General features: G+C 38.4%; 1 protein-coding gene across 1 annotated transcript in view; it reads right to left on the bottom strand.

The window, feature by feature from the left end:
* Positions 1-2,504: 2,504 nt before the first annotated feature.
* LOC114696242 (vomeronasal type-2 receptor 116-like) overlaps positions 2,505-22,894 on the bottom strand; it is a 45,120-nt gene continuing 24,730 nt past the window's right edge. Inside the window, exons 2-6 of the mRNA XM_028873850.1 lie at positions 22,101-22,380; positions 20,923-21,729; positions 19,986-20,213; positions 12,533-12,656; positions 2,505-3,424 (exon numbers count right to left, since the gene is read on the bottom strand). Of these exons, the coding sequence (XP_028729683.1) occupies positions 2,505-3,424; positions 12,533-12,656; positions 19,986-20,213; positions 20,923-21,729; positions 22,101-22,380 (2,359 nt within the window). The remainder of the gene's footprint in view (positions 3,425-12,532; positions 12,657-19,985; positions 20,214-20,922; positions 21,730-22,100; positions 22,381-22,894) is intronic.

Here is a 22,894-nt window from a genome sequence, read left to right as displayed (position 1 = left end):
CCTCTGGATAAGTGAGACAGTTGATTAGCTTGAACTGTTTGGGAGGCATCCAGGCAGTGGGACTGGGATCTGTCCTCAGTCCATGAGCTGGCTGTGTGGAACCTGGAGCTTATGCAGGGACACTTTGCTCAGCCTAGGAGGAGGGGACTGGACCTGCCTGGACTGAATCTACCAGGTTGAACTCAATCCCCAGGGGAGTCTTTGCCCTGGAGAAGATGGGAATGGGTGGTGAGCTAGGGGGAAGGCAGGGGCGGGGCAGGAGGTGGAGGACAAGGGAATCTGTGGCTGATATGTAAAATTAAATTAAATTATAAAATAAAAAATTATAGAAAAATGGGCTACATATCTAAACAGAATTCTCTACAGAAGAATTTCAAATGGCCAAAAGACATTTAAGGAATTGCTTAACACCCTTAGCCTTCTGGGAAATGCAAATCAAAACAACTTTGAGAGATGCCATCTTACACCTGTTAGAAAGGCTCAAATCAAAATCACTGATGACAGCTTATGTTGGAGAGTATGTGAAGCATGGGGAACACTCCTCCACTTTTGGTGTGAGTGCAAACTTATACAACTACTTTGGAAATCAGTATGGCGGTGTCTCAGGAAACTGAGAATCAATGACCCAATGATACCACTCTTGGGCATATACCCAAGGGTTGGTCAATCATACCACAAGGACACTTGCTCAACTATGTTTACATCAGCATCATTCTTAATAGCCATAACCTGGATCAACCTAAATGCCCCTCAACCAAAGAATGAATAAAGTAAATGCAATATATTTACATAATGGAATATTACTGTGGTAAAAAAAAAACAGGAAATTTGAAGGCAAATGAATAAAACTAGAAAAAAATCATTCTGAGTTAGGTAACTGATACTCCCAAAGATAAATATACTCACTCATAAGTGGATAGTAGATGTAAAGCAAAGGATAACCAGGTTACAACCCACAGTCTTAGGGAATCTAGGTTACAAGGAGGACCCTAAGAGGGATGCCTGGATCACACTGGGTAGGCTTCCTGGGTAAACTGGGGGTGGGGTGGTAAAAAGTTTGGGGTATGGGAACATTAGGGATCAGGATGGTCAAGTTGGGGAGGGCAACAAAAGAGATATCTTAATAGAGGCGGCCATTATGGGGTTAGGGAGAAACCTGGTGCCAGGGAAACTCCCACAGTTCCACAAGAATGACCCCATCTCTGATTCTTAGCAAGTGGGGAGAGGGTGCCTTAACTAGCCTTCTCCTATAATCAGATAGGTGACTATCCCAATTGTCATCATAGAACCTTCATCCCGTAACTGATGGAAGCAGTTTCAGAAATCCACAGCCAAGCACTGGGCTGAGTTTCAGGAGTCCAGTTGGAGAGGAAGGAGGGAACTTTTAAGAAAGCAGGGGTCAAGATCACGATGGGAAAACCCATAGAGACATATTACCTGAGTTGTGGGAGCTCACAGACTCTAGACAGATAACTAGGAATCCTTCATGGGACCCACCTAGGCCCTCTGTATGTGGGTGGCATTTGTGTAGCCTTATATGTTTTTGGGGCCCCTAGCAGTGGGACTAGGTTCTGTCCCCAGCACATGAGCTGGCTTCTTGGAACCTATTATCTATGGTGGGATGCCATGCTCAGCCTTGATGCAGAGGGAAGCAGCTCTGTCCTGCCACAACTTGTTATGCCATGCTTTGTTGACTATTAGGGGAAGCCTTATCATTTCTTAGGAGTAGATGGGAGTATAGAAAACATGTGTTGAGGGAACTGGAGAAAAGCAGAGAGTGGAAACAGGTTGGTATGTAAAATAAACCAAAAACCTAATAAGAAAAAATGAAAAAAAAAAACAGAAAAATGAACAGTAGTACCTAGTTTTATGACTTAATCAGTACTATTTTTGCTTCTTCTTTGTCTCTAATTCAGGCTTCTATTAATATTCAAGTAGTCTATTCCCTATGATACCTATGGAACACTTCAAGACAAACCCCTTTCTTCTCCATGAAAATGTTAAAAATAAGCTAACAGAATGATTGAGGACTAGAGGGTTCTAAAAGATTATGTGGTTTCAGTCTACACTGTAGTTATTAACCTTACATGATGTTTAGAAAAATGAATAGAAATATTTAATTTTGTAATATAATCAGTGCAACTTTTGTTTCTTCTCTATGTCTAATCTGTTCTATTAGTATCAAAGTAGAAGGCTCTCCCTATTCAGATCACTAAATAGACCATCTAGGCTATCTGACCTCAAGATTTCATATAATGCCCCAACATTTTATCACAGAATTTAATGAAAGGCCCATGGTCCCTCAAATATGACAACAGAATGTGGCTGATTACAAGGTTTGATCCACAGAATTGAGGTCCAGGTCATTTGTTAAAAACTTTATTATGCATCTTATTTTATTCATTTTACATGGAGAAACTATATTTTGACACAATATTTAATGAGTAGAAAGCATCTTTGTAATCTTTTATATTTGTTTGCAGTTGTAAATAATGTAGTTAAATTTAATGAATATATTCAGCTTTAGCATTTGTGATTCTGAACTTGTGAAAAGAATTTATCTTTGGTCTTAACAAAATAATGTAGCATTTGGGGGCAAAGATGCAAAGAAACAGCCCTGCACTTGAGGCTAAGATAGAGAAGACCTCCACGGCCACCAGAGCCTTGCCTTTGGTGCTTTGGTAGACAGCTAGAAAGGTGACCCAAACACTGCAGAACACCAGCATGCTGAATGTCAGGAACTTAGTTTCATTGAATGTGTCAGGCAGATTCCTGGCCAGGAAAGCTATAGTGAAACTTGCTAGAGCAAGGGAGCCCAAGTATCCCAGGACACAGTAGAAGGAAATCACTGAACCTTTGTTGCAAACAATGATGATGTGGCCATGTTCCATGTGTACATCAGCATCAACAAATGGAGGAGAAGTTCCTATCCAGATTCCACAGAGAAGCATTTGGATCATGGTGCACACGGGGATGATGAAGTTAGGTGCCCCTGAAACCAGCAGTGACCTCATTCTTTTATCTGGAACAGTGACTTTGAATGCCAGTACTACAGTAATAGTCTTTGCCAAGACAGTAGAGGTGGCTACAGTGAAGACAATTGCAAATGTGGTCTGCTGCATTATACAGGTGATTGTATGTGGATGGCCAATGTAGAGCAAGGGACAGAGAAAGCAAAAGATGAGGGAGATGAGTAGGACATAGCTGAGAGCTCTGTTATTGGCCTTGACAATGGGAGTGTCTTGGTGCTTCAAGAAGACACAGAATACAACAGCTGTGAGAGCAGAGAAGCACAGAGCTAAGCAGACCAGAGATATTCCCAAAGGATCTTCATAAGCCAGAAAGGTTACAACTTTTTTGAGGCAGTGGGTTTGATATGTGTTGGCATACTGATCAGGTGGACACTTCACACATTCATCCATGTCTAGTATAGGAAAGGCATTGTTATCAGTTTTAATTTTTTTGTACAAGATATGCAAAATAATAATTCATTGGAAAGTCATAGATAAATTAGCCTTACATCTTGTGGTCAATGGAAATCTAAATATGGTTGATTCATAGGGTTTAATCACAATTTTCAAAACTTATCATTTTTATGAAAGCACTTTTTTATATTTAATCTTACATACTCGTGAATTTCCTAGTATTTTTCAAAAAAAATAATGTACTGTCACATAATATTTATATATCTGCTACAACATACCATGGATGGGATCATTAATGGAAGCACACTTTTTATCATTATTTTGTGCAATATGTGTAACAAGAACTTAGGATGAGCTGCTTCCATGCATTTTATGGTCCATCAACCACAAATCTGATTCCACATTAATGGCCTCATAGAGCTCCTTGGACATACAAACTCAATCTACTTTATGTTTTTTAAAGAACGTACAACATATACTTTAAGCAATATAATCTTTATGTCATTCTAATATTTGTTCTTATACACATAAATAAGTATAGTCCTTACTCCTCATCATGGAAAATTATCTTGGCACAGACAGAGACCATTAGGGAAAAACACAACCAATGAAAATGTAAAGTTTTCATAGAAGGAGTTTGGTAATGTTCCTTCTGATTCTGTTATGTGGAACAATTTAGAGAGCAATGGTATTAATGCTTCTTTGAATATCTGGTAGAATTTTGCGCTGAAACCATCTGGTCCTGGGCTTTTTTTGGTTGGGAGACTTTTAATGACTGTTTCTATTTCCTTAGGGATTATCGGACTATTTAAATAGTTTATCTGGTCTTGATTTAACTTAGGTATGTGGTACCTATCCAGAAAATTGTCCATTTCTTTTAGGTTTTCCTACAATTACCCTGATTCTTAAACCAAACAAGGATACAACAAAGAAAGAGAACTACAGACCAATCTCCCTCATGAACATTGATGCAAAAATACTCAATAAAATACTGGCAAACAAGCCGGGCGGTGGTGGCGCACGCCTTTAATTCCAGCACTCGGGAGGCAGAGCCAGGCGGATCTCTGTGAGTTCGAGGTCAGCCTGGGCTACCAAGTGAGTTCCAGGAAAGGCGCAAAGCTACACAGAGAAACCCTGTCTCGAAAAACCAAAAAAAAAAAAAAAAAAAAAAATACTGGCAAACAGATGCCAAGAATACAGCAGAACAATTATCCACCATGATCAAGTAGGCTTCATCCCAGGGATGCAAGGGTGGTTCAACATATGAAAGTCCGTCAATGTAATACGCCATATAAACAAACTCAAAGAAAAAAACCACATGATCATTTCACTAGATGCAGAAAATGCATTTGATAAAATCCTACACCCCTTCATGATAAAAGTCTTGGAGCAATCAGGAATACAGGGAACATACCTAAACATAATAAAGGCATTTTACAGCAAGCCAACAGCCAACATCAAATTAAATGGAGAGAAACTCAAAGCAATTCCACTAAAATCAGGAAAGAGGCAGGGTGGTCCACTCTCCCCATACTTATTCAATATAGTACTTGAAGTTCTAGTCAGAGCAATAAGACAACACAAGGATATTAAGAGGATACAAATTGGAAAGGAAGAAGTCAAGCTTTCCCTATTTGCAGATGACATGATAGTATACTTGAGTGACCCCAAAGATTCCACCCAGGAACTGATACAGCTTATAAACACCTTCAGCAACATAGCAGGATACAAGATCAACTCAAAAAAATCAGTAGCCCTCCTATATACAATGGACAAAGAAACTGAGAAGGAAATCAGAGATACATCACCCTTTACAATAGCCACAAATGACATAAAATACCTTGGGGTAACACTAACCAAGTAAGTAGAGGACCTATATGACAAGAACTTTAAGTCCCTTAAAAAAAGAAATTGAAGAAGATGTCAGAAAATGGAAAGATCTCCCATGTTCATGGATAGGGAGGACCAACATAGTAAAAATGGCAATCTTACCAAAAGCAATATACAGATTCAATGCAATCCCCATCAAAATACCAACACAATTCTTCACAGACTTGGAAAGAATAATACTCAACTTCATATGGAAAAACAAAAAACCCAGGATAGCCAAAAGAATCCTGTACAATAAAACAAACTCTGGAGGCATCAGGATCCCTGACTTCAAGCTCTACTATAGAGCTACAGTAATTAAAAACAGCTTGGTATTGGCATAAAAACCAACATGTGGACCAATGGAATTGAATTGAAGACCCTGACATTAACCCACACACCTATGAACATATAATTTTTGACAAAGAAGCCAAAAATGTACAATGGAAAAAAGAAAGCATCTTCAACAAATGGTGCTCGCATAACTGGATATCAATGTGCAGAAGGCTGAAAATAGATCCATAGCTGTCACCATGCACAAAACTTAAGTCCAAGTGGATCAAGGACTTCAACATAAATCCAGCTACTCTGAACCTGCTAGAAGAGAAAGTAGGAAGTAGTTTTGAATGCATTGGCATAGGAGATCACTTCCTAAATATAACACCAGTAGCACAGACACTGAGAGAAAAACAATCAATCAATGAGACCTCTTGAAACTGAGAAGCTTTTGTAGAGCAAAGGATACGGTCAACAAGGCAAAGCAACAGCCTACAGAATGGGAAAAGATCTTCACCAACCCCACATCTGACAGAGGACTGATATCCAGAATATATAAGGAACTCAAGAAATTTGACATCAAAATGACCAACAGTCCAATTAAGAAATGGGCTATAGAACTAAACAGAGAATTCTCAACAGAGGAAATTCAAATGGCTGAAAGACATTTAAGGAGTTGTTCAACATCCCTAATCATCAAGGAAAGGTAAATCAAAACAACTCTGAGATACCACCTTACGCCTGTCAGAATGACTATGATCAAAAACACTGAAGACACTTTATGCTGGAGAGGATGTGGAACTAGGGGAACTCTCCTCCACTGCTGGTGGGAATGCAAGCTTGTACAACCACTTTGGAAATCAATATGGTGCTTTCTTAGAAAATTGGGAGCCAATCTCCCCCAAGATCCAGCTATACCACTCTTGGGCATATACCCAAGAAATGCTCAATCATACCACAAGAGCACTTGCTCAGCTATGTCCATATCAGCATTGTTTGTAATAGCCAAAACCTGGAAACAACCTAGATGCCCTTCAACTGAAGAATGGATAAATAAATTGTGGCATAATATACACAATGGAATAGTACTCAGCAGAGAAAAACAATGACATCATGAGGTTTGCAGCCAAATGGATGGATCTAGAAAAAATTTTCCAGAGTGAGGTAACCCAGACTCAGAAAGACAAGCTTGATATGTACTCACTCATATGAGGATACTAGATGTGGAACATGGATGACTGGTCTGCTACTCACATCACCAATGAGGCTACCTGGAAAACAGGACCCCAAGAAGGACACGAGGATCGCCCAATGATGGAGAAATAGCTGAGATCTACATGAACAACCTGGACATGAGTGGGAGCAATGAAGGGCGAGGGTCAAGGGAAAGAGAGCAGAAGATCCCACCTGGATCAAGAACAGAGAGGGAGAACAAGGAATAGGAGACCATGGTAAATGAAGACCACATGAGAAAAGGAAGAAACAATATGCTAAAGAGGCCCACAGAAATCCACAAATATATCTCCACAAAAGACTGCTGGCAATGGCCGAGAGACAGCCCAAACTGACCTACTCTGGTGATGGGATGGCCAAACACCCTAATAGTTGTGCCAGAAACCCCATCCAAGGACTGGGGAATCTGGATGCAGAGATCCATGGCTAGGCCCTGGGTGGAGTGCCGGGAGTCTATTTAGTGAGAAAGAGGAGGATTTATATGATCGAGAATTGTTGAAACCAAGGTTGGATAAAGCACAGGGACAAATAGCCAAACGAATGGAAACTCATGAGCTATGAACCAAAGGCTGAGGGCCCCCCAACTGGATCAGGCCCTCTGAATAGGTGAGACAGTTGATTGGCTTGATTTGTTTGGGAGGCATCTAGGCAGTGGTACCAGGTCCTGGGCTCATTTCATGAGTTAGCTGTTTGAAACCTGGGACTTAAGCAGGGACGCTTGGCTCAATCTGGGAGGAGGGGACTGGACCTGCCTGGACTGAGTCTATCAGGTCGATCCCATTCCTCGGGGGAGACCTTGATCTGGAGGAGGTGGGAATGGTGGGTGGGCTGGGGGGAAGGGCAGGGGGCAGGAAGGGGGAGAACAAGGGAATCTGTGGCTGTTATGTAGAACTGAATAGTAATGTAAAATAAAATAAAATAAAATAAAATGTAAAGTTTTGGAGTCTAGTCCAATAGATTCATCTGCAACACTATTCTGTGACTAAGGCTAATGGAAAATTGCATGAAAGCTGGTTGGAAAGCTTACAAGAGCCACTTCACAGAGTTTGATGTGAGACTGTGTTTCCTAGGAACACCACAAGCAACATCCACAATGTCTCACCAATATGCCTGCTTAAACTTGAGCTGAACATGAACAAAAACAATAGATATGACAATGATAGTTGGAGAAAGACCATCAGACAACAACTGTATGCAGAGAACTACAGACACTTAAGGAATATTGAAAGTGGAATAGATTATCTGCTCCAGAGAAATGCACACCAACAGATTATCTTTGATAACACAAAATAGTCAGCCCTGAAAACATCAGAGCTATATCACACATACTGAAGAGGTTGTACCAAGGAATATATGCATATACATAAAATATTCTTATGTGATATCAATTAATAAGAAAATAGGCCATTAATTTTAAAGTGCGGTGGGAGGCATGTGTGGGAGTTTTTGGAGGAAGGATAGGAAAAGGAATACTATGTAATTGCATTATAATCTCAAAAATAAAAGAAGCAAAGAAAAGCATTGATAATATCAAAGAAGGCAGAGACAACATGAACAAATTACCACCTAAATTTTCTTCATGTCAAAATCATCATCTTTGGCTTATGTTTCAATGTATGAATTTTGGAAGGGTATATTTTTTTTGCCAGTTTTACTAAGTTCTGTAAGATTTGACTGCCCAAGTGTCATGACTGTTTAGTTTTTATTGAGAAACATCATGGTGAAGATAATGTTCCATATATAAAGGACATAATTTTGAAAGACGGCACTGGATGGGCCTGAGGACATCCTTTCACCCATAAGTTTGTAATTTACACTGCAGTGCATTCAGTTTTCTTTCAGTTGCCCTGAGCCAACAGGTCATACTGAGCAGTGATGGTGTCACCCAGTACTGAGTCTCTTCATTGAAAGGTGGACATTCTTTTTCAGTTTTTATATTCTCTCTGATTGTTCTGAACAATGTTATCTAAACTAGTAAAACGAAGTATTCAAAAACTTCAACTTTTTATATCCATTTCAAAATTATTATGTTATAAAATGTTGTGTTTTAAAGCTTTAAGAAATACACATAGGATCAAGGGGAATTTAATCTAACTCTCTTTAGTATCCTTGTATTGGACCAACACAAAAGTCAATAAACAAAGTGGTTTATCTTCTTGAATTTTTCACTGGGTTCTGATATCAAATATGTTTAATATTCAGTGTAATTTTTAAAATTGTCCCTCATCTTCACAATCCTTGTGTTAAAATCATATGAAACCATATACATTTTGGTCTTATTTTTAAATAAAACTTTAATTATTTAGCTGTAGCTCATCACTCCAACCACAATTAATTCCATCCCTCAGTTACCCTATATATAAGAATAACATCATTTCAAGTATTTCTATGAAATTCAATATAGATACCATCGTATATTGAATTAAAAACTCTCTACTCATATTTGTTATGATCATGAGAATTAAATATTTATTTCAGAGTTTAATGTGATGGCCTCCTAACTCACCTGTTACCTAGAATACTATTGTAAATGAAAACTACCGATGACTGTATTAATCTACCATAGCACACAATACAAAAACACATGTTTCTAAAACATGATACAACATTATTTAGTGTCCACTTCTAGTTAGAGCCATTGGGGAACACTTGGAAAATATGGATGCTTTGGTAGTTTGAATGTTATTATTCTCTCTAATCATATAGAGAGTGGTACTTCTGGGAAGTGTGGCTTTGTTGTTGGAGCAGCATGGTATTTTTGGAGGAAGTTTGTCACTAGGGGCTGGGCTTTGAGGTCTCCTTTGATCAGGCTCAGTGTGACATCCAGTTCACTTCCTGTTGCCTTTAGATCAAAGCGTATAATTCTTAGCTCCTTCTCCAGTATCATGTCCTTATTCAGCACCATTTCTACCTGCATGCTACCATGTCCCACCATGATGATAATGGACTAAACCTCTTTATTGTAAGTCATTCCAATTAAATGTTTTCCTTCATAGGATTTTCCTTGGTCATAGTGTCTCTTCAAATCAACAGAAACCCTAAGTAAGAGAGAAGTTGGTCTCAGGGACTGAGGTAATGATGTGATAGGCCTGATTGTACTTTTGTTTGAAAGAATATAGATCTTGGGACTGTAGATTAGAAAAGCAGTAGAATGTTTTAAGTGCTGCTTAATAGACAGCATTGGAGACAGTGGCAATGAGTGTCATTTTGAACTGTGGCAGTCCGGCTCAAAGGGTTTCAGATAAGAAGAATACTAATACAGGGCCTGGACATCATTCTTGTAATATTTTGGTGAAGAATGCAGCTGCTTTCTTCCCTTGTCTGAAGATTCTGCCTGAGGCTAAAGTGAGGAGTTTTGGATTAATTCTATTGGCAGAGCAAATCTCAAAACATTCCAATATTGAGAAAACAGCACAAAAATTCCCACAAAACTGCCATGTGTGGTTATTAGTGTTACCTCTATTGAAGATTTATAATGAAAAGGAACAAGTGAGCAAGATAAAATACAAATGTATAATTTGATGAGAAAAGGAATAGTAGAAATTGGAATGGAGCTAAGTCCTGTGTTAAGGAGTTAAACTGATTAAAACATGGAATGAAGGGATTGGTCACCTCATGACAAGATCCTACCCAGATAAGTTTCCAATTTGTGAAAAGGAATTAAAGAAAAGCATAGAGCCTGGTGTGGTGGTGTACACCTTTAATCCCAGCACTCAATAGGAAAATGATGGCCCTTATCTGAATTTGAAGTCAGCCTGGTCTACAGATTCAGTTTCAGGATAGCTTAGCTCAGGCAGTGAAGGATACCAGTGAAAACAGAAAGTTGGTGACGATGTAATTGAGCAAGGAGACCATGCTCCAGCCCCAGCAAGTTGTAGAACTGGGAAGCTCTGGCCACATGATTCTGGTTTTAAGGATTGAAGAAAAGGATTATGGACACTTCCTCAATGATTAAAGACTGTTGCTGAGGCCAGGCATGTGTCAGGTGTATCCCTGAATGGAGGCCCAGAGAGCCCATTGTGTGAACCTGTGAAGGTGAAGCCTGGATTGCTTTGGAAACCTCAAGGTGTCAGAGATGCCAGACCTTTTGGGGAGAGCTACTAACAGGTCCTAGAACCAGCACAAGACAGAGAAATGTGTTTCTGTCAGCAAAGCTGAAAGGAGTTTGGGCTATGAAGAGTGTTTTGATATCAGGCATGGAGATACAGTTTCTACCTTCCACAGCTGTTTTTAGTTTTGTGTTGGTCAAGTATTTCACTATGCTACCTTCCCTATGTTTTAGAATTGTAATATCTACCCTGTGCTATTGTATGTTGGAAGTATGTGATTTATTTTTGATTTTGATTTTATAGGGGATTATAGTTAAGAGATAGCATGAATCTCAGAAGAGACTTTGTAGTTTGTACTTTTAAACATAGTTGAGACTGTGATAGATTGTGGGGGTTTTTGAAGTTGAACTAAATGCATTTTGCATTATGATGCTGTTAGAAGCTTATGAAGGCATGAAAGTGGAGTGTGGTAGTTTGAATGTAATTGGGCCCCATAATCTTATAGGGAGTAGCATTATTAGGAGTTGTGGCATTGTTGGACAAGGTGTGTCCTTGTTGGAGGAAGTGTGCCGCTGTTGGGGTGAACTCTGACGTCTCTATTATCAGGCCCAGTATGATACATGTTCATTTCCTTTTGCCTTTGGATCAAGATGTAAAATTTCCAGCTCTTTCTCCAGCACCATGTATACCTGCATGTCACTATTTCCCACCAAGTTGATATTGGACTAAAATTCTGAACTGTAAGCCACCCCTGCTGTGGGATGTTAATGTATGTCCTGTGGGAGCCCTTCTTGGGTTCCTTGTGGCGTTACCCAGCAGGTCTGAATAGAGGATGATAAGGACCATGGGCCTGAGTGCAGGTGTCTGAGATGGTCTGCACTTGGCTGTAATGGGGGATGGTCTGTATGTCAAGTTGCTCTGATTGGTCAATAAATAAAACCTGATTGGTTGTGGCTAGGCAGGAAGTATAGGCGGGACTAACAGAGAGGAGAAATAAAAGAACAGGAAGGCAGGAGTCACTGCCAGCCACTGCCAGGACAAGCAGCATGTGAAGATGCTGGTAAGCCACAAGCCACGTGGCAAGGTATAGATGTATGGAAATGGATTAATTTAAGCTGTAAGAACAGTTAGTAAGAAGCCTGCCACAGCCATACAGTTTGTAAGCAATATAAGTCTCTGTGTTTACTTGGTTGGGTCTGAGCGGCTGTGGGACTGGCGGGTGACAGAGATTTGTCCTGACTGTGGGCAAGGCAGGAAAACTAAAGCAACACACCCCAATTAAATTTTTCCTTTATCAGAGTTGCCATGGTCATGATATCTTTTTACAGCATTAGAAACTAACTACGGCAGGTGCATAGTATTCATACCTTTAGTATATTGAAAAGTAGATAAATTTATTACAATATGCTTAATTCTGAAATATAGGTTAGATGTAGAGGAAAAATTTGTACCCTAAAGAACAATCTAAGAGAAAATGCTAATTTATTTGTTCTGGATGATGGAATTATAGTGTCGTTCATGAACAAGGCAGTATATTATTTTAAATAGCCGTGTTCTTAACTTTTTAAAGTTTATAACGACATTTATCTTTTTCTTTCCCCAAAAAAGACCTTTGAGAACTATATAAATATGCCATAAAATAAACAATCTGTTGATTGTTTTGGTAAATTATATTCTTACTTGTTATGTTTGAAATTTCATTTTCTGGACAGGGGTCACAATCAAAACAGCAGACAGCATTTCCCCGCTGAGGGGATTTTCTGAATCCTGGACTGCAAGGCCTGCTGCATATGGAGGGTGAAGTCTGTGGAAAATCAGATACATTTTTGAAATAAAAATCTCAACATATATGACAAAAACAGCAGTGATTCACAGTATGGATCCACCGAAAAGTCTCCCTTTATACACATGCATCATATTATAAAGCATAATTTCAGTACCTTCTCATACTTCTCTTTTCCTCCAGACCCAGTTCCACAGTTTTCTCCCTGGTGGTGCACCAGAACACCAGTTGCAGCCTTCCCTCCTCTTACCACATCTCCCATGGATGTCATAGACCATTGCTTCTTAACCTCCCTGTCCTCGCTCATCCCCACATCACAGTACCCAACTCTTGCAGGTATGCCCTGCTTAAACAGATGCCATACCTGCCAGAAAACTAGGTAGGCTATGGCAGGCCTTCTTCTGTCTCTCTGTTCCCCTAGATACAATCCTGCATTCTCCTCATTAGTGCTGCAGCAGAATGCCATCTGCAGCCTCCCCTCACCCCTGCTTACATCTCCTGTGTGTCCAACAAGTTATCCCTTCCTAAACTCCCTCTCCCAATTCATTACCGAATTGCAGCCTCCAACTGTAGTCGGAATCTCCTGCTAATTCAAGTGCCACCCTTCCTAAGTCAATAAGTAGGTTGAAAACAGACTCACAACCTCTTCCTAATACTCTTGAGGTACAATTATTTTAGTCTCATTCCCAGCTCTGTCGCTGTAAACCTGTTGTGTTCTCCCTTTGCTGTCTTATACTTAATGTGATCCTTAATGGATCACAAAGACCTTCTCCGCTAACGTTCCTTTTTCCTCAACCAATCCCAACTATCTAGCCTCAAACACGAACAGGCATTCCCTGTAAACAAAGTGGCTGAACAGGCCAGGTAACACACAGATAACACACAGACATCACGCTCTGAACATCCAGAGAGGAAATAGAAACCAAGGAAAAAAACACCAGCCAACAAAGACAAATCCAAACACCAGCACCAAGAATTTTAAGCAGCCAAAACCCAGATGCCAGGATGCCAGCCTAAAAATCAATCAAAAACAGCCAGGACAGTACTTCTTCATTAGAGCTCAGCTATCTTACCTCAGCAGGCCCTGAATATCTAAACATACCTGAATGTACAAGAAAAATACCTTCAAATAGCCATTTTGGATTTGATGGAGGTCCCTAAGTAGGAAATTAATGAATTAAAGAAACATGGAAAAGCACAAGTCGACAGTGTAAGGAAATAGATGAAACTGTTTAAGACCTGAAAATGGAAATAGAATCAATAAAAATAACACCAACTGAGGGAATTCTCAAAATGAAAAATTTAGGAACTATACATGAACTACAGGGGAAATCTTCACTAGCAGAATACAAGCGGTGGGTGGGAGAACATAAGGCATTGAAGACATGATAAAAGAAATTGGTACATATATGAAAGAAATTGTCAAATCTGAAAAAAATCCTGACATGATATCAGGAACATTATGAAGATCAAGTCTAAGAATAGTAGTGCTAAATGCTAAAATGCATGATTGTTAGCAAGAGTAATTTTGTAATTAATGGCCCATGTTGAGTTGATTATATGGTGGTTTCTTTCTATTGAAGACAAAGCTTTCTATGCTTCAGAATTTTGTCAGAAAAGCTGAAATAATAACACAATGTAAAACATTCAAATTAAGAAAAGGGAAGACATTAACTTTCTGTGCCAATTCCAGATGTACCTTCTTCTCAGTGATTCATGCTGCTGGTACAATCCAAGAACAGATAGAGATCATTCTCTCCACTGTACCAGTGGCAGCCTTGTGATTCTAGTTTACAGTAAACCTCAAAACAGAGCCCAAGAGCTGTGAACCAGCTAAAGGACTCTTTCCTGTGGGAGAAGGGACCCAGGTTGTCTCCATTATATGTAGTTTTCTTTTTCTCAATTATCTAGGGTGAAGCTTTTTAATACCCCTTTTTAAGGTCAGCTACTAGCTCTAACTTCTGCATGACTGCTAAATACATCAATTTTATTTGGGTTAAAAAGAGAGGTAAAAGTCTGGTAGTTGAAAGAAGTGCCCTGTTTTTAAATTTAAAATATGTCTTCTATTTTGCCAGGGCTCCAACCTATTCTTTTGGGTATGATATCTCCCTTTACAGTATATTTCTTATCTCAGGGGAATTAGGTAACATACAGGAAGGAAAGATTTGGTTATGAAAAAAATGGTCTCGGCAATTGTTTAATTTTCCTACAGTTCATTAAGCTTATAAAAAATTTAATGTCCAGATTTATGTTATTCATATCTATTCAAAATGACAATGGATTTTCTTTTATTTCATAGGCAATAGGTACAATTTCCTAGATGTTAGGAATAAAATGAATGTTACATGTAACAAGCAGACACCAGTGATACACATAAGTCTACCTTGGCCAAGCTGTACCAAAACCTCACAAAAGCTGATTAAAACTTTATCTATTGCCCTAAACTACATAGACACTGCCCTAAAGGGAACTCAATCTCAGACCCTTCAAAATGCTGTATAAAAGACCCCTTCCAAGGAAAACCAAATCAAAACAAGATGACAGCTCTAAATATACTCATGTAAAAGTTAAATTGTCAATAAAACACAATCAATTTAGGTCTGATGATGTTGACTATTCACATATATGAAAACCCGAAACTTCTTCTACAGAGGTAAGATTCATTCCTACAAACCAGGAGATTAAGAATATTAAAATCTTGGAAAACAGGGTCCTACCTGGATTAGCCTACCCCTATTTAGACAGCATTTATTTAATCTTATTAACTATGACCTCTTCTCTTAAGTACAAAGTGTGACTCCTTGAATTCATTGTACCAGAGTAAAGAGACAGCAATCAATGACAGGACTCAGTCTCAAAGTACCCACTCCTTTGCACCAGAACCTATACTTATTCTAAAATAAGAAGTAAAGTAATAAGGAAATTGAAGCTATAAATGATTCTTTCTGCCCTACTAGTCTAATTCATATATTTGTTTATGTAACTTTAACCTTCTAAGTATGTAGTTTTTTTGTTTTAACCAAAACTTAAAATAATATATCATACATTTATAGATAAGAGATAGCAATCTATGCTCTATCTTATTCTTTTAGCTGACCTATTTACTTCATTGTGTTTTGGTTTGTATTCTCTGTCGTATTTAGTTTGTTTTTGTTTTCATAAATTACAAATGTTAATTTATGAATTATCTCATATTTTAAATGTGCCTTAACTACATATATATATGTTTATATCACATACATATAAACATAATCTTCTCGGGTATGATAGTAGGCTGTCCTGGGTAGTTATGACACCTACCTTGATTTAGCATTAGGAAATTGTAGTACTCTGACTCGAAAAACAGCATTTCTATCATACAGAGGTAGGGTATCCCTATCACATGCATTCCTGTCAACCAGAGGCAGGATAAGTCTAGCATCCCCAACATCCAGAGGCAGGGTATCCATATGACACAGCATCCTTATTATCCAGAGGTAGAGTATCCCCTACCACACAGCATCCCTGTCATCAATAGGTTGGGTATCCCTATCACACAGCATCCCCATCATCCAGAGGTAGGTTCTCCTTACCATGCAATCCCTATTATCCATAAGAATAATAACCTGTTCAAGGATGGAGAATAAAAGACTCAGGGCCAATTGCTAGCTGTTACACAGGCAGGCCCTTTCAAGGGTGTTCTCTTTGTTTTAATAAGCCACTAACATATACTTTCCTCACCAGCACTTTAATTTCTATGTTCTTAAAGTGGGCATGCTTAGGAATAGGCCTATGCAAATAAGTATAATCTCCCTGGATAAATCCTCATGCTTTCTTCTCTATGGAGAGTATTGCTTTGGAAATAATTTCTGTGTTCTTGCTGGTTGCAAATAATAAATCATTCTCTACTAGGTTAAAAAAAAGAATAGTAGAGAAAGAGGAAGGAGAAGAAACCCAGCTCAAGGGCCCAGACAATATTTTCTATACAATCATAGAAGAAAAATTTCCTAATGTAAAGAAACAGATGACTATAAAGGTGTGAAAAGCATAGAGAACACCAAATAGATTGAACCAGAAAAGAAAGTGCTTTTGCCACATAACAGTAAAAACACAAAGCATACAGAAAAATAAAGAATATTAAAATTGGCAAAGAAAATACCAATTAACATGTAAAGACAGGACTTTTAGAGTTATCCCAACTTATCAATGGAGTCTCTGAAAGACAGAAAATGCCAGACAGAGACCACGTATGCTGCCCAGACTGCTATACTATCCAGAAAACTTTCACCAATCATCAACGGAGAAAATAATGTATTCCATAAATCAGTCAAAATTAAACAATATCTATCTACAAATAAAATTGTACAGAAGATGCTTGAAGTAGAAAAACCTCACATGAGATGACCTTCTGAACAGAGCACCAATATTGGAGGCACTTAGTCTGCCGATTAATAAATGGGACCTCATAAAACTAATAAGCTTATGTAAGGCAAGGGCATCATCAATTAGACAGAGAGGTAGTCTACAGAATAAAAAAAGATCTTTACCAACTCCTCATTTCATAGAGGACTAATATCTAAAACATAGAAGGAATTGAAGAGACTCAAATAATTAATTAATAAGAAAACAAATAATAGAATTAAAAAATGGGAACAGACTTACACAGGGAATTTTCAGGGAAGAATCTTAAATAGCTGATTAACACTTGAAGAAATGTTCCACATCCTTAGCCATCAGGGAAATACCAAACAAATCTACTCTGAGATTCCATCCTATACCTGTCAGATTGGCTAAGTTTAATAACACAAATGATATCTCTTGCCTGGTGAGGATGTGGAATAAGGGGATATCAGTTCCATTGCTGGGGGAGTGCTAATTGTATCCAGAATGGAAATCAAAATGTCAGTTTCTCAGAAATATGACAACAAATATATCTAGATCGAGCTATACTGTTTTTCTGTATACATCTGAAGGACACTCCATACAACCACAAAGATACTTGATCAACTTCATTCATTGAAGATTTGTTCATGATAATCAGACACTGGAAACAAACTCATCAGAATACTGAATAAAGAAATATAGTATACTTATGCAATTGAATATTACTTAGGTTTTAAAAGAAATGATGTTATGAAATTTGCAGGCAAATGGATGGAACTACAAAGAAAAACCCCATTCTGAGTTAGGTAACCAAGACCCAGAAAGATAAATATGGCATGTGTTCACTTATCAGGGAATATTAACTTTTAAATAAAAGATAACCTAGCTCTAATCTATAGATCCAGAGAAGTCTGCTAATGAGGTGGCATGAGAGGACACAGGGATCTCCCTGTAAGTGGGAAGTAGAATAGATTTTATTTATAGACTGGGACTGGGTGATGACAAGAGTGGGGGAATCAGGTAGAAAGAGATAGGTTGAAGTGAGAGAGTTAGTGAATAGATACCTCGAATTAGGGGGTCTTTTGAGGAGTGTTGTGGAGAACCAGAGCAATGGAAAACTCATGGAATCTATGAAGATGATCCTAATGAGGACTTCTAGTAATATAGGATAAAGAGTTCCAAATAACCATCTCTTGTAGTGAAGTTAGACTTTCAACCGTAGAACTAGGTTACATTCAATTGAATTGTTGGCTAAGGGGATCCCATGGAAATCTCCAATGAGGGCTGCTGCTAAGACAAATCATTGTTCTCTGCAAACTGACAGTGGGGGCCTCCTTGTGGAGGAGAACATGCATTACAATGCCTACGTTGAGCCCTCATTCCTACATTCTACTCTGTTGCAGAAGACAATTTTCAGGCTACCAAAGATAAATGTGGGTACCAACCCAGCCACAAAATCTTTGACCTAAAATTCGTCATGCCTACAAAGTATACTAGGGTCATGGTGGGACAGAACTCATGGGAGTATACAACCAATGTCTCAGTTGACCTATAGTCAACTCCATGAGAAGATATCCATATCCAAAACAGCTTGGGTAACCATGCACCAGAGACTCGATAGCTCAGAGATCAATACCAGTTGGTATAAAAACCAAAATCAATAACATGATTTTTAATGGTGTTCTGCTATATTCATAGATCAGTGCCTTAACCAGTCATCATCAGAGAAGCTTCCTCCAGCAGGAGATGGGAACAGATTCAGAAACCCACAGCCACATAATATGTGGAGAATCTAAGTTTGAGGTCTCCATCAAATACCTCCCATTTGAGTTCAAGGAATCCTGTAGAAGAGGAGGTAGAATTGTAAGAGCCAGAGGAGACAGAGGACACCAGGAGAACAAGGTCTTCTGAACCAACTAAGAATGGCAGATATGAGTTCACAGAGACTGAAGCAGCAAGTACAGAGCCTACATGGGTCTGCAACAGGTCTAGATTAAAGTATTAGGTTTGAATTTTGTGAGACCCCTGACTGTGAGAATAAGTGGGTCTCTGACTCTTGCATCAACTCATGGGATTCATTTCTGTCTGTTGGCTTGCCATGTCCAACTTCAATATGATAGTTTTCCCTCCATTTTATTATATTCTTTTGCTATGATTGATTGTTATCTCTAAGAAGCCTATTACTTTCTACTGAGAAACAGAAAGGGAGTGCATCTGCAGGGGAGGAAGAGGAGGGAGAAACTGGAAAGAGCAGAGGAAAGGTAAACTATAATCAGCATATATTATTTGAGAGAAGAACCCTTTTTCATTAGAAGAAAAGATAGAACAAAATTTCCTTGTTTTTTAAGATAAATATTATAGATTAAGTTTTCCTGTGTCTTGGACTGCTGGCAGTTGGGACAAATCTCTCTCACTAGCATCCACTAAGTAAACACACAGAGGCTTATATTAAATATAAACTGTATGGCCATGGCAGGCTCCTTGCTATCTAGTTCTTTTATCTGAAATTAACCCATTTCTATAAATCTATACTTTGCCATGTGGATCATAGTTTACCAGTATCTTTACATCTTACTTCTCATGGTGGCAGCGGCTGTCAGCATCTCCTGACTCAGCATTCCCTTTACCAGAAGTCTCCTCTCTGCTTATCCCATCTAGACTTTGCTTTCTGCCTGGCTACTGGCCAGTCAGTGTTTTATTTATCAATCAATCAGAGTAACAAATTTACAGCATACAGAAAGATATCCCCAGCAAAATTTTATGAATGTATGGGACTTATATATTGTTAATTGAGAGAGAGAGAGAGAGAGAGAGAGAGAGAGAGAGAGAGAGAGAGAGAGAGAGAGAGAGAGAGAGACAATCTATGAGGGTGGAAAGCAAGTGGGCAATAAGTGTCAAAGTGCTTTATCCCATGTGGAAGCATAAGCAGACCATTTAATTTTAGGCATTTATGCTACACGTAAAGCATTAGAATTAAGACCAAATTACCTGTCTAAGACCTGTAGCCCATTCTGTTATTTCATCAGACATATACAATTGTTGGTAATTTGGAAAATGTCCAGAAAACTTTCCTATTTTCACCTTAAGTCCAAAATTTGGTGAAAAATCCATGATGTAGAAAATGTCATACTCTGCATCCAGTTTTAGTTTCTGGTTCATGATTACAAGGTCTCCAGCAGGATTTACAAATTGTATGTTCTTCAGGAAAGAGAACATCTAAAACACAATGGTCATTTTAGTTTCAACTGGGCCTACACATTAGGCCAGACAACATTACATACAATGTTTGTAATGATCCTAATTTTCAATAGCCTTTCATAAAATGTAACTATTATAAGTAATGGAAAAGAAGAAATTCAATATAGGTATAAAGATCATATTGCTTTAAAAATACAATTTTCTTGCTGGAGTTCATGCCTTAACGTGTTCACACCTGAAATGTATGCTTGAAGAGTAGTGACACATTCCCTACTTCTTCCTACTAACAGTGTCATTTGATCATAACCTAGGGAATTGAGATCCTAATGGGTTAAAAAGTAGCAAAACTACTTCATATTATTTTCGTCTCTTCATTACATTGACCAGCAACTTTTTGATCACAAAAGGACAAATCATTTTCTTATTACCGTTTAATAATTTCATGAGAAAATATATTTATTCAAATGTTAAAACATGAGATATGTGTGTGGTTGAAACATCTGAGCAAAATTTCTTGACTAGGATTGTAAAATGCTGACTTGGGTGCCAGTGTTGACTGTATCATCATTGATGACACTAACATGATCTACCTCACATGCAGTGCTTGGGTACAGGCACATATGCATTTAGGAAAAAGATTCCTTATTTACATGCATTTAGATCTTATGCTTTCCTTTAAGAACATCATCTCTATGAGATAAATGCTACTCAGTGTAAGACACACTACCTTCCAGGGGTCAAATTCCAGTTCCTTCCCAGCATTATTGGACCATGTGTCTACTTGTTGCAGAAGCACCTCATGGAGTGAATGCGCCACAGCAAACACAGCATTATATATGTTATAGTTTGTATCACTCATGGCCATTCCAGATGGTGTCCTAAATAACCATTTCAGTAGGGTTTCTGTTGAACAATACTTCAGTTTGTTACAATTAGATGATGGTAAAGAACACTTAAAATAAGTCCACCACAGTTTTGCAAGAGAAATTTCATTACTGTAGTTTGAAGGGTGCACTCTCTGCAGAAATTGTTTAAAACCAGATACCTCAGAATGCTGATGTGAGAAAATGAGAGTCCCATGAGGGGATTTAAGCAAGAAATCTCCTCTTACTGTGATCATATCAAATTGTGACACACTGACCCAGATTCTCCGAATGTCTAGAGATTGCCATAGGATAAAGTTCCACTTTAGATGAGATTCTTTGTTTCCATTAACAACCACAGCTTTTGCTGATGATGTCATGATTTGGGTATAATACTTATTTAACATTTTAAAGTATATTATTGTATCTGTTGAGATTATAGTCACAAATGCTAAACAGACAATGTTTCTTTCCATCTCTCCTCTCCATTCAGAGAGAAATTGAATTCCATTGTAATCATCTGAAACGATCATTCCCACCCAGTTCCATTTCAGGTGAACCATTAGGGATACCATAGCTAGTGCTAGAGATGTGTCCTTGGGAGACATTTGATACAGGTGAGGAAATTGTTCATGGGCATTGAGGAGAGATTGAAAATGACCACAGTAAAGCTGAAAGACATAGAACATAAGCAACAATATGAAGATGATGGAATGCATAACAGTCTAATATCTAAGTGTCCTAAACAAATGTGTGGAGAATTAGAAAGTATGAATTCTTCATCTAATTATTAAAATCATATCTAATTTCTTGTGATTATCTAAACAAGTACAGATTAAGTTGTCAGGTAAAATATTTCACAGTTCTCTCATGCCCATTTGTGATAAAGTTATGTTTCCCTACAGAAAATGTTTGAGTATTTATGCATTATGGATCAGCATAGACACACACCCAGTCTTGGCCTTTTCAATTGCTCTTGGAACCCAGAAAGCTAACGTAAAGGGAAAAAGTAATTCATTTAAAGTAATCCACCCAGTCTTACCTCTGGAGTTCTGAAGGCATACAGGAGTGGCACAAAAATGGCAGATTTTCTCCACAGTGGTCCAGTAAGTACAATTAAGTATCTTCTCTGTTTTGTGCAGTAGTAGTTAGGAAATTGTTCAGTTCCTCTTGAGGAGAAAACAGTTTTTATATGACTAGCAAACAGATCACAGTTAATGTCAACTAGCAGTGAAATATTTGGTAAAATATGAAGGTTCCTGTTGATTTCTTCCATGGCAAAATAAAGAGAGAATATCAAGTGGATGTTCTTTGGTGTCAACCTGAAAACAGAGGACACTATTAATAAGAGACTAGGTTCCAAAAACCATAATCTTAATCACATTCATAGTGGGTTCATCATTGGATTCTTTTTTCTTGACCTAGGTTTATGATGACTCACACAGTTCCTATTATTGTGTCGCATTAGAATGTGAGTCATGGGGAAGAATATGAAATTCTCAAAGGATTTTTTTTATGCTGTGGGATGGTCTGTATGTCAAATTGTTCTGATTGGTCAATAAATAAAACACTGATTGGCCAGTGGCCAGGCAGGAAGTAGGTGGGACAAGGAGAGAGGAGAATTCTGGGAAGCAGAAGGCTGAGGCAGAGAGACACTGCCAGCTGCCGCCATGACCAGCAACATGTGAAGACACCGGTAAGCCACCAGCCACGTGGCAAGGTATAGATTTATGGAAATGGATTAATTTAAGCTATAAGAACAGTTAGCAAGAAGCCTGCCACGGCCATACAGTTTGTAAGCAATATAAGTCTCTGTGCTTACTTGGTTGGGTCTGA

The sequence above is a fragment of the Peromyscus leucopus genome, chromosome 1, assembly GCF_004664715.2.
Source record: "Peromyscus leucopus breed LL Stock chromosome 1, UCI_PerLeu_2.1, whole genome shotgun sequence".
Classification (NCBI taxonomy): domain Eukaryota; kingdom Metazoa; phylum Chordata; class Mammalia; order Rodentia; family Cricetidae; genus Peromyscus; species Peromyscus leucopus.
This window is presented reverse-complemented; position numbering and strand designations above follow the sequence as displayed.